This window comes from Lingula anatina, chromosome 2 (genome assembly GCF_051362555.1).
Source record: "Lingula anatina isolate TDL-2025a chromosome 2, LinAna3.0, whole genome shotgun sequence".
In the NCBI taxonomy this organism is placed as follows: domain Eukaryota; kingdom Metazoa; phylum Brachiopoda; class Lingulata; order Lingulida; family Lingulidae; genus Lingula; species Lingula anatina.
In genome coordinates, this window is record NC_141768.1 from 29,860,669 (window position 1) to 29,873,482 (window position 12,814).

A 12,814-nucleotide genomic window follows, 5' to 3' on the forward strand; every position below is an offset into this window, starting at 1 on the left:
AAAATTCTAAAACTTTCAAAATGGAATTTACTATAAAACATATCTTCAAAACACTTATGACCATAATTTTTAAGGGACCCTTTTTAAAAAGATTTGATGAACTAACATTTTCAAAAACGTTATTCACACAATTTGTGTAAATCATCTTTTTTCCATATCTTTCACTAGCCTGTTATATTCTATATTCATGCATATTGTAAAGTCTACTGAACAAAAGCAGATTTAAGAAATTTGAATAAGTATGATTATAGTTCTTATTATTAAAACAAATAATATTAATAGTGTATGGCCATGCACTTTCCCTTTAAAAAAAAATAAATAAAAAAGTAAGTAATCATCCTTGGCTGCATTAACTTCTTTTAATAAGCAACAATCCTTACATGTTTGAACAACTCTGCTGACTCTGGATTTTTATTGTTATAATACAATTAAGTGCCCCAAAAATTCATATCACTCATTTTGACAACCTTGTGCTCCCTTGGTTTGTGATCCATAAAGATCAGTTAAGCTTCCCCAACATAAGAATAAAATTGCTTCTAGACAACAATTCTTAGATGCATCTTAAATGAATAAAGAAAAGAGAGGAGGATCAAAGGTTGGTTAGACAGTTTTCTGTTGGAAAATATTAAACTGTTCATCTTTGAAAACGAATCAATTAATTCATCACAATTAATCTTTGGACTGTGATGCAATTGCACAACAATCAGGTCCAACACACAACTCTTGACAGCAGTTAGGTAGAGGCAGTGGTGTTACTGCAGACTTGAGACTCGTCTTACAGATAAGGCTTGCCAAAGGGGAGCTCTAGATCATTCTAGTGAAAGGTGTGCCTCATCTCTTTTCAACTTCTTGTATGGACCTGAAACTGTTCGTTTTCTGCTTTATTTTGTGTCTAGCAGTAACTGTCTTTCCTTCACCTCAATTTGTTGCCTGCGTCACAAAGAAATCCTAGAAAATAAAGACAAAATTTTAAGCGACCTTGTTCAATTTATAACTATAATAGTACATATCAGTGTATCAAATGTAATGATATTTAGCTAGACAGCAATATTAAAAATATACACCCACCAAAGAGCAAAAATAAATAAATAAATAGAAATAAAACAGCTCAGAGGGCAAGGACTCCTAAACTATATGATATAAAAGATCTATCAAATATTAACTTTACTACTTCTTGTGTGTAAACAAAGGAATAGGAAATTTGGGCCTTTAACTAACTGGACAGTTATTTCTGAATCCAGCTGTGCTGATTAATGGTGGCCAATGGACGTTGAAACACTCAGATATCAGTAAATAGTGATGAATCAAATGTATTTGAATATGTACTAGTAGTCATCCATTATCCTAAATAACATTGGAGTATAATAATTATGAATGCAATTCCTTTGTGACTCCAACAGATTATACTAATTAATGGACCTTGCAACACTTTGATAACAGTGGTAATCAATATTACTGTGCCTAGCACATCATTCATTCAATTAGTCTCATTTGCAGACATCTACCTAAAATGACAGTTCTGAACTATTAAATATTGCCAATCATAATCTGACCTGTATGAAACTTGGCAATTTGGAAGAATTCATGACGTAGTACCAGTTCACATAATTGAATTGATCAAAACTTCAGGAATTTTTCACATATAGGCAAAAATTAACATGAACCTTATGAAAATCAATAGGTTTCATCCTATTACCAATCAACAACAAAAATTTTTACCAAATTTCTTCAAACAATCTTGTTAAATCAATCTCTTAAATTACAGCTCATGTCGCAGGACAAAAATCTGACCAGTAACAAACACACAAACTAGCAGGCCAATATGGTACTTGTCATTTTACATAATGCTTGACCGCATAATCATCTCCAAACATTAATCATGTGCTACAGGTTTTCACCGCCACAGTCATTCAGAAAATGTAACTAGCACAGAGCTTCAGGTCCACTGGAGTTGAAAGCCACACATTGAAAATGCCAATTAATATGTGAAAAAATGAAAAATTCAGAAAAGAAAGATAAATACACATAATGGTTTTCTAATTTAAGCTGCATCTTTGTCTTAAGAATTGTTCTTGTTAGTTTTAGAAGGCATATAATAACAATTATGTCATTTCTCATTGAAGGTGCCCTCAACCCATCATGTTCTTCGAATGAAATTAAGTTTGCTTTTACAAATAATGGGAAAATATCTTCTATTCAATCTCGACTTTCTATTTACTAAGTACTGAATTTTCCCAAGCTATATATTGTAACTCACAATTTCCTTAAAGTTTGCTGATCTTTTATACGGACTTTGAGCCACAGATTGCTTATCTTTTAAAATTATGATCCTAATGATTTAAACAATTCTAATATAACATCAATCACATACCTTGAGAGATTTCATAGAATTTGTTGCTTGCAAGCCAAGTGTTCGAAGAACAACAACAAGGGGGAAATCGGTACCATACAGCCTTTTCAGACCATCCATTGCAAACATAACTGGAAGAACTTTCCTTTGACGAGAAGTTTCATACTGTAGAAGATGACTCAGAGAGCCTGGAAATCAAATACATAATACATTTCTGAAAATGTTGTGGGTAAACAGTCACCTACTCATTTTTCAAACAAACTAAGTCTTCTAAAAAACTTATCATAATATTTTGTGGCACTTTATATAATGTTTTCAAAAGCACAGTAAATATTATGATCATAACAGAAAGTATGTATATAAATCTGGGGTTCACATAATTCAGCAATATTTAGGCATTTGCCCTGTCGGGAAAGTTGGGTAAGTACTGGAAGGGAGCTGGGCTTTCTAAATAAACTTGAGGATAAGACTTGCCCCCACCAGGTTTATTTTGGCATTTAATTTTCCTTGAAATATACATATTTGAAATCTCCACATACAACTTCTATATTTTCTCTAGTTTGGGAAATATTATGACATTTAAGTTTCAAAAATTTTGACAAGGGTTTATTGCAGCTGGTGTCGCACATATGCAAATGCCCCAACAGAGCCCTAAATCACGGGGTATTAGGATGCGGTTACATATGAGCTAAATTCCAAGAGATAAGGACACAGATCCTTGTACATGTAGTCTATGAGGAGATATGGTAACTGGTACTTGCTTCTTGAACCAAGGGAGCTGGCAGATGAGACAGCTACATGTAGGTTGGGGCTAAAACCATGGGTACCACCAGTGCTACAATAATTTCAAAATGTGTGTGTGGGGTTTACAGTAATTTAACTGCCCCAATATGAAATCACATTTTTTTCATGCCACCCAAACTATTTCAGAAAACTGCATCTACCAAAATATATAAGACAGCTGTCTTATATGTCTAGTAAAATGCACTGTTGCTTGCTTAACATGATAAGCTGAATACAATTCTACTCGCAGCACAGAAATGGCAAGAAATAAGAGACAAAAAAGACCCTCTGCCTCACAAAGTTGATCTTGAAAGTCTATCAATTAATATCTATTTTCTTGACTGATATTGAGGAATAATGAGATGCTGTATTCATCAGCATATCTTGAGGGGCCACATAATTTTGCTGAGGTGCTGTGCAAATGATCCATTAGCAAGTCACATTCATTTGCTGGCAAGTACGACTTAAATTCTAGTTGCCTGACCACAAAAATCACTTCTGACAGGAAAGTAACACCAAAAGGTATATTGAGCCCTATAGATAGACTGATATGTTGATAGATGGATTCTTTACTCTATTTAAATCCTGCTTTTTAAGAGGCTTAAATGAGAAATAACATTTTTATAACATACAGATATAGATTTGCAATGTTACATATAATATTTAAAAAAATTTAAAGCCACAGAACGCTCATCTTACCAAGGTCCCCTCCATTACAGAGACACTGTACAAGAACATCTCGAAGGCAGGTTACATCACCAAACCCCAAATTTACACCTTGTCCAGCAAGTGGATGAACTCTATGTGCAGCATCTCTTAAAGAAATGGCAAATAAATATATGAACAGATATACACCATCCTAGCCAGATTATACATACACCTTTTTCAAAAATAATTCATAAACTAAAGAAAAAATGACAACTAAGTGTATATTATTTCTTAATGTATATCTATAATATAGAATTTAATGCTATGAGATAGGTACCACGTTACTTTGGAAATTACTTCTATATGATTCTTGTTTTATAATAATGTCAAATTAAGACTCTACCCAATTAATGCTAGTCTTGGTTTGACATAATGTGAAGCATGAACCAGGCTTAGTGGAAATGCTGCTCTACTTTCATCTTCTATGTCAGTAAATGTTGGTGGAAGCTGACGAAAACTTGTTCCCTCTGTTAAAAAAAAAAAAAAACAATGTACAAAATTAACAAAAGCAAGACAACCAATGTACAAAATTAACAAAAGCAAGACAAACTCACTAGACATACAGTGTCAACAATTTTTAGTATTACATAAGTAGGGCTGATACAACCTACTTTCATTTTTTTTTTTTTACTTGTCATTGACTAATTCAGCCATAATTTTTTTTTGGGGGGGGGAGGAGGGGGGAATGAAAAATATTAATCTTATGTACGTCAAAAGTTGGTAATTAGAAATGGATCTCGACTACATCAAAATGAACCTTTAAGGTAGGATCTTCCAAATTTAATTTTGACAAGCAAGTGTTCCACTTATTGTGTTATCACTGAAAGTGCATGATGACAGATGTACATGTAGGTGATGTCTATATATATACAGACATATTACACCCCCTAAAGCACCTTATGTACTTAATTATGATATTTCTCACCTGGGCTAACTGTGTTTATAAAATCCTGAGCAACCTGACCTGCTCTAACAGCAAATGAGTCTTTTTTGTCTTCATCCCACTGAAAGACAAACCTTGTAATAATGATAAACTGAATAATTTTTAACCCTGTCAGCATTTTTAGAAACATATGTACCAGTACTAATTAAGCTAATTATTTTACTTTGGACTTGGACTCATCAAGTGTATATAAACCGTTGCGTGGTCAATGACCACAGGTAGATTGCATTTTATTGATAAAATGTGTAAGATAAGTGTGTGCACTTAACATGTTTTACCCTCTTTAAATAAAGTTTATTATTATTATTATTATTATTATTATTAAATGTGACTTTCATAATATTTTTACAGCAATTGTTAAAAGTACAAATACAGGACAATGATTTTTTAAAAATTAACGCAAATTATTACATTTTCATATTATAGTAGGAGAAGCATTCACATATACTGCATTATCAGAGATTTTTTGGAAACCCTTTTTTATGAAATCTGTCTTTGTACATATGCTTAATTCAAGTACATATTTTTTATAATTTTCAAAGAAATTGTTTACAAAGCTTAAATTTGAACATAATTGTTCTGGTGATTGAAGTAACCTTATTTAATAAACGACCATTCTTAGCGCTACTGCATGTTGAGAGAAGTAATTATGCCACTGTGTTATTAAAAAATCTTTAAAAATGCAACAGTATAACAATGAAAACAAAGGAATGTTAATTTTTCATATTTTCGACACAAACAGTTCAGTATTAAGGTACTGGCCATTATAACACCAGAAGTCATGAGAGATGTGGATGGTCTTGGAATTTTAAGGCCTTAGACTGGGTTCTCATGCCTAGATCAATCTAACTGGATCGACCCATCTCCAAGGGGTTTCTCACTAAAGTGCTTTTAGCTTGAACGGCTTATATGTCTGGCATGCCTACTGGACCCGCTAAACAATAGTTAATTACCCTCTAACAGCTTCAGTGGGTGTGCGAGACATCTAAGCCGCTGAAATTGATAGCAATTTAGTGACAGCCCCTTTGGTGATAGATCGATCCAAAGTTAGTACTATAGCCTCTAGGAATGGTCTCGTATTATTTTAATGTAATCATCTACAGAGTATTTCCTACTGGGGCAGTAATTTTAAGGGCTTGAAACTATTGATTTTTGGCTAATGTACATAGTACTACTTACTAAAGCCATATTTAGAGCATCTACAAAATTTTCTTTTGGAAGCTTGAGCAACCTCTTTGCTTCATCTGGTGAAGTGGTCCACACAAGGGAACTTTGAGTTTCTGAAAGCTGCAATAACAAAAAAAATCTCTCTCACTCTTCATACATATATATATATATATCTGCACATCCACGATACTGGATAACAGCAGTGGGTGATCATCTTTGAAAGTCTGTCAAAATATTCCTATGCATTGGATTATAATGGGGGTGTTTTCACGTGAAAAATGATAGATTTGTCTTATTACAAAAAACAATTTTATGTTTGCAAACATTGCTGTATATTTTAAACTTTTTGATTCATAGCTGAAAATGACACTAAAACACTAAAATACCAGTCCATTTTGCAGCTTTACATTTTGGAAAAGAAAGCTCTCAGAATAGTATTTTCATGTTTTATAGTCATCTCAGGGAGCACTACAGAAAAAAAAATTGTTCTTCCTCGCAAATTTTAATGGGTGAGGAAAACAGGTTGTTGTGCACTACTATCATTTCCGTTTTCAACTTCAGTACAAAGTATTATCTCCCATACAGGTAAACTATACAAATCATTCAATTTCGGGATTTAAATACCTGAAAAACACTCTGCTTTTCATAAAACAATCCTGTCATCTGAGCGTGTAATCACAGATGTTATGACCCAATCCTGTTTCATTTATTCCAGACTCACATGACAACGAAACTACAGCTAGCGTGTAGTTTCATTTCCCTATTATTAGTATTAAGATTCGGCCCAGGGACTTAGCGAAAAAGTGGAGATGGACTTAAAGCCTCTGTTCTATAACTACTATGTTGTGTATGTTATAAACACCCCCTTCCCTTAAACCTGTTTCAAACACCTGTCTAAACCATGCTTCCTACAAATATTGTTTTACAAAAACAATAATTTTTTTTAAAAAATAAAAACTAGTGGAAACACAAGGCACTTACAGGAAGTACTGCCACTGGTCCTGTAGGAAGAAACCTTTGCCATGCAACAACATTTTCTGTTGGCTGAAAATATAAATGTTACCTTTAGGATATATATATATATATATATATATATATATATATATATATATATATATATATATATATATATATATATATATATATCTGGTGGCTCAAAAAAAAAAAAAAAAAAAAGCTTTTTAAACTGAAATTCTGTAATGAGTTTGATAAACTATCACCGGACAATCCTGATAAGTGTTTAAGTGAAACAGTTTTGAGAAACAGATTTCAAATCAAAAACACATTTATTTACAGGTATCAAAACTGCCAGACACTGACACATGGGCAAGCACGGTATATCATCTCAACATGAAATGATAGCACTCTCCCTCGGTTTGCATGTGGCTTAAAGGTTTTCTTTTTGGTGTGCCAAAACTGACAAAGGTAGTCATGAAATTTTGAGTTCTTATTAAAACATCACTTTCCTAGAATATACCAAATTTCATAGCAATATCTTCAAAACTGTTGAAGTTATTGAACTTAGAAATTAGTAATGCTTTTTTAGACATCTGATATATATACACCTCGTATGACAAGTTATCAGTTTTCCTAAATTAAAAGAAAGTAAGTGCAGATTTTTTTCATCCCCAAGTCTAATAACAATTAAATGCTAAAAATTGGCACATGTCAAAATTTCAACTTTATTTCTATTTGTTTAAGTAGACATTACCTCTGCAAAATGCAAAGTTGACACTAGTCCCCACTGCTCATAGTCCCATTGTAAGGTATGGATATTTGCTTGCTTTCTTACAAGTGAGTTAAAGCCATCTGCACCAATCTGAAAAAGTACATTTCCCAAGTAAGGGAATTATGTAAAAGCCAAAATTATATTATACAAATCACATATCTTATATTACAACAATAATATTTATTAATAGAATACAGGATTATTACACAAGCAAAATGCTGTTTATTTTCCTAGCAATCTCAACAGGTTTCTTGTACTACTCAACCATGCATCACAATCAGGGATTTTAAATTTAGTAAAAAAATTCCATCACATCAACAGACTCCTATTCCCAATTATAAAATGACCATCCAGATAATGGAATAAAACTGAAAGTTTGTGCTTTTCCCAGCACGCAGGGGCATAAAAATTGCCAGCTGCCATGCACTGGTATGTAGGGTTTGCTATAATGTATTCAATGTGTGAGGCAGATGCACTCAGCTATCAGTGGTATACAGTACCACCATAAACACAATCAGGGAGCATTCAGATAGACACTTGTACTAGTTGGGTTGGTCTAACTCTGCAGGGACTCTCCTTAAGTGCAACTGGTTTAATTGAATGGCATGTCTCCTTGAGCAGCAAGGGGGTAATTAACTTTTGTGTCCACTCAGCTTAATTAACCCCTAGCTGCTTATGGAGGCATGTCAAATAATTAAGCTGATTTGACTGATTGCACTTAGTGAAAGTCCCCCACAGAGTTGAACCCACCCATCTAGTGCAATGTGTTCATCTAAATGGGGTCATAGATGATAACTGATAAAAGAAAATATGCTTTAAGGACATACTCCGTTTCCCAAAATCAGACTAAAAATTCTTTTATATAATACTGATTTTACACATTTATCATATAATGTTCATGGACTTCATTTGTGTTCAGAGAGAGAGTATGGCCGGTTTGTGCATGATTACTACAAAGAGTGTGGTCATTTTATTTCCAATCATCCCTTTATATTTTATCACTACTAAATGTTAACTTACACCAATTTTAACTGGACCTTTGAAATCAAGACTGCCCAAAATTGTATAAAAATTCCTATTAAAAATCTGTCACGATTGTTCTTTATACCTTACTCAATAACTACACCAAATTGGGTAATTTTATCTGCAGTGGTTACAGAGTTATCCTCTTAATAATCTGGCACAACTTCTGATTTGTTCCATAAACTGGGTTTTTGAACAGCATTTTAGAGCTCTTCAGCACTTATGATCCATTATGGAGAATGATTTAAGTTTTCAAGTATTTTTATAAATACATTTATAACATGGGTCAGCCAATTACCAGTAATTTTGTTTGAAAAGTTTCCCCATCTGGTAGATGAACCTTTATCCAAAGGTTCTCCTGTACTCCATCTTGTATTTGGCTTGGGAAAGTGTACATTTCTGCTTTAGAATTGTACATAACAGTCACATTATGTTTTATCTTGTCAAACTGTTTCATTATTGCTGCCAGTATAACATCATTCTCTACAATATATGCCACATCATCTGTCATGTCATCATGATTTAGTGTTATAAAAGCATCCGAACAAGCATCCCACACCTGGAAAAAATTGATAACAAGAATTCATTAAAATTTTAATGATATTTATAGCATAAATGCAATACAACATTGAAAAACATTAGAGTATCAATTGTTGAATTCTAATATTAAACAAGTCAGCAAAGCTGTCAACTGTATAGACATAATGGAGAAAATACTGAAGCTAGTGCACAATAATATAGTTATTAGGCAATTTTCATACAGTAATATATAGTTTTAACAGCATAATCACTGCTGAATTTTAATTATATACCACAGGTTACATGAACATTCAGATTATTTAACTAGCATAAGGCTTAGAACTCCTGGGATTTCAAAGTCAAACACTGAAAATACCAAAGTTTGAAAAAAAAAATTCCAAAAATAAAAGAAAAATAATCCAACCAGGCTGGTTTACGAACCTGAGCTATATTCAAGTTTGAGTATAATAAATAACATTTGTTTTAAAAATCCTGTTACAGTATTGGCTGTGCACAAAAATAAGGTTTGTCAATTTTGATGCAATATTACATAATGTTTAAAAGCATAATCACCACCAATTTTTAATCGTGTACTATTCGCAACATGACCATTCAGAAAATGTACATTGCATAGTGCTTCAAGCCCATGGGATTACACAGTCTGAAAATTTTCTTGCATCGGGAATTTGAAAAAAAAAATTTTTTTTTCAGTAAATAATTTACCCGCACTTTCTATTACTGGTCTATTCTTTTAAATCTTTTAAATACTCTGCTTCTGGTGGTAGTGCACAAAAATTGGGTTATTGTCAGCTATGATGCAATATTACCTAATGCTTAACAGCATAATCACCACTTTACTTTAATTGTGTTAAATCTTCTAAAAATAATTAGGGTTTCCCATCTATATCTATATATGGGTCTAAGAAACTGGTGAAGTTAATGGACTTTTGTTATTATTTCAATACATATATTACACATACATAATGCTATTTGAAGCTTCCATCATCACACAAGTTGTCAATCATATAAGATACTGTATGTACAGACACCCTGAACTTCTCCATCAACGATACGATTTGACACAGTGTGTAAAACTTTAAAAAAATATATGTCTTTTACCAATCTTTGATACATTTTCTTATACATTTTTGTACACAATGAAAGATTCAAACTCAGTTCATGATCATTGATATAAAAAAGGTGTGCAATCAAGATGAAAGAATTAGCCATGCAAAACTAACCTGATATTAGGAATCATAAAACATTGTAGTCAGTGTTTGCCTCTTAGGAAAATTAGTTGCTGGACCAGCCATCTTGAGAAGTAGCTGGCTCGAATGTCTGCCGGGTGGGAAAACTTCTCAGCCCGTTCTGAAAGTTGTCAGCCCCGGACAGACAGTCCAGCCTTAATTTCTAACACTGACTGTAGTTACTTTCTCTTTATTGAGGCATGTATACTTGATTATTTTCATCCCAATCAGTAATGTGCATATTTCTCTTTACTTCGGCTTCGTTCACATGCAATGTCTATTTTCTAAATTCCATTTTCTATTCGCGCTATCTTATGATCACGGTCTGTGCACTGAATATCCCGCCGCATAATTACTGACAGCGCAAGCCAGTTACTTATAGTAACTTATAGTAACTGGCTCGCGCTGCCAGTAATTACGCCGTGGGATATTCAGTGCACAGACCGTGATCATAAGACATACCGAAAATAGAAAATAGAATTTAGAAAAAAGACATTGCATGTGAACGAAGCCTAATATATGTAGCTATAGTTCTAGCAACATGTGTATTTCTTTACCTGCATCCTTTTCACTGGTTGATATCGCATGTTACAAATTTCCTCCCAGGCACCAAAACCTTGTAACAAACATTAAATTATTTGTGAAATAAAAAGTAAAAAGAACAGGCATCAAAAATCAGAACAGACATTAACAATATGAAGAAACATAAACTTACTGAAATTCTACTAATTTATAAAGTTTTCAGCATTTCTTTTAAGAACATCATTATACACTGTGGATTATTCTTTAAGAAAACAAATGCCACCAGCTTAAAATCATTAAATTAAACTAAACAGACCTACCACAAATGGAATACTTGCTCTCAATTTGCAAATATCAAAGCTTTTCAATCTCACAACATGTGATATTTCTTAAATCCAAATCACTATTATTACCTACCTGATAGTAATTTCTTCGTTGCTGGACTTAATGCACATACTCTGTTGCCATATTTTTCAGGCAGTTTAAAATCTTTCTGGGGTGATGCTTCTAGTAAAAGGATCTTCTTGTCTTCAAATACATTTGCATGGCCTAAAATCAAAGTAATGTGGTTTCAAATGTTTTATTCCAGTACCGCCTACAGTACCTGATGAAAATAAAACAAACTGTTAATGTGATAATGATGTTTTAATGTTCTTGGTTTTTGCAGGAGGCTCTGCATCCATCTGTGCAACCACAGTAAAATGGGGTATGGTGTAACAAGTTAAATTCAATAACATCTTTCCAGTGGCATACATGTAGCTATTTTAAGCCTCATAAAACCCACAATACATTCACTTTCTTGGAATACATGTATCATGTCTTGCTTTGCTATGTAGTTTTGTGCTTTAGTTTTAAGTCTTACAAGAGCTACACATGTAAAGCATTGATCATAACACCCTGTGTTGGAAATTCTCCAGGCTTTATGTGATGTTCCTTACAAATGGCATTCATAAATAGCAGACCTAAACCTGAGTCAGCCATCATGTCCAGAGATCCATGTATGTTTTCAACAAGAAATGGTTTTGAAAGTGTTTTTGGAAAACACAATTGTAGTCTTTATTTTTTTCTATTTATGATAACGGATGTTAAAATCAATGACTGATATATTTTTTTAGTCATGTCACTATGCATATGACACATTAGATATTTTCTTTCTATAATTTTACAGGTGCACTGTAAGCATCTATGGATCCTGTCCCAGCAAAGATGACAGCACTATCTTCAGAACTTCAGTCAAGCAGGGTAAGTGAGCATCCTGGGTTCAATCCCCAGTCGGGTCAGACATTTCCCCCAAAATGCTACAATAGTTTAATTATAATTTTTAAAAAAGCGAGTGGACCTTAAAAAAGGTACAAGTACATTACATGTACAGTTCATTGCCTCTAAAGAATAACATATCACAAACAATTTATATTGCACTGCCTTTTTAAAACATGTATTTGAAAATCATTTGAAAAACAATGCCTCATATGAAAAAGAAAACGAGAGTTGATAACCTAGAGCACAGGCCATTGCAGCCCCAACCATTCCTCCGCCAGAAATGACAACATCAAACAACTGGCTATTGTCATCTTTTGTAAGGGTGTCTGAGGAGGAGAAGCTCCGACATAATACCGATATTGGCGTCCGTTTTGAGGTATATTTAAGAAACCTTGATAGACATCGGTTAAGATGAAAGGTTGTCATTTTCTTGCATATCGTTTGACGCAAAGCCTCGACAGCACAGTTGCTCTTTTCTGATTAGAGGGCGAGAAGGTGCTCGTCATGTAAGCTCGCACCAAATTATTGATTGCATAAATATTTTTTTAATTGTTTTATCTCAC

The 12,814-nt window shown here is 33.3% G+C and overlaps 1 protein-coding gene across 1 annotated transcript; it reads right to left on the minus strand.

Annotated features, from left to right (window-relative positions):
- Positions 1-397: 397 nt before the first annotated feature.
- On the minus strand, positions 398-12,754 carry LOC106166695 (ubiquinone biosynthesis monooxygenase COQ6, mitochondrial). Its single transcript, XM_013545342.3, has 12 exons — positions 12,488-12,754; positions 11,409-11,540; positions 11,027-11,085; positions 9,002-9,262; positions 7,663-7,770; positions 6,933-6,995; positions 5,964-6,071; positions 4,767-4,845; positions 4,185-4,308; positions 3,833-3,948; positions 2,372-2,538; positions 398-948 (listed from the first exon to the last, which is right to left on the minus strand). The coding sequence occupies exons 1-12, from the start codon at positions 12,675-12,677 to the stop codon at positions 919-921; spliced, it is 1,437 nt and encodes a 478-aa protein (XP_013400796.2). The 5' UTR covers positions 12,678-12,754; the 3' UTR covers positions 398-918.
- Between the last annotated feature and the right edge of the window lie 60 nt (positions 12,755-12,814).

Excerpts from the sequence above, each read along its gene's own strand:
- LOC106166695 (XM_013545342.3), bottom strand. The coding sequence starts at position 12,677 with ATGACAACCTTTCATCTTAACCGATGTCTATCAAGGTTTCTTAAATAT. Across the intron at positions 9,263-11,026 it reads AACCAGTGAAAAGGATGCAG|GTGTGGGATGCTTGTTCGGA; the intron begins GTAAAGAAATAC and ends AATTTTTTCCAG. Across the intron at positions 7,771-9,001 it reads CTTTTCAAACAAAATTACTG|ATTGGTGCAGATGGCTTTAA; the intron begins GTAATTGGCTGA and ends GTACTTTTTCAG.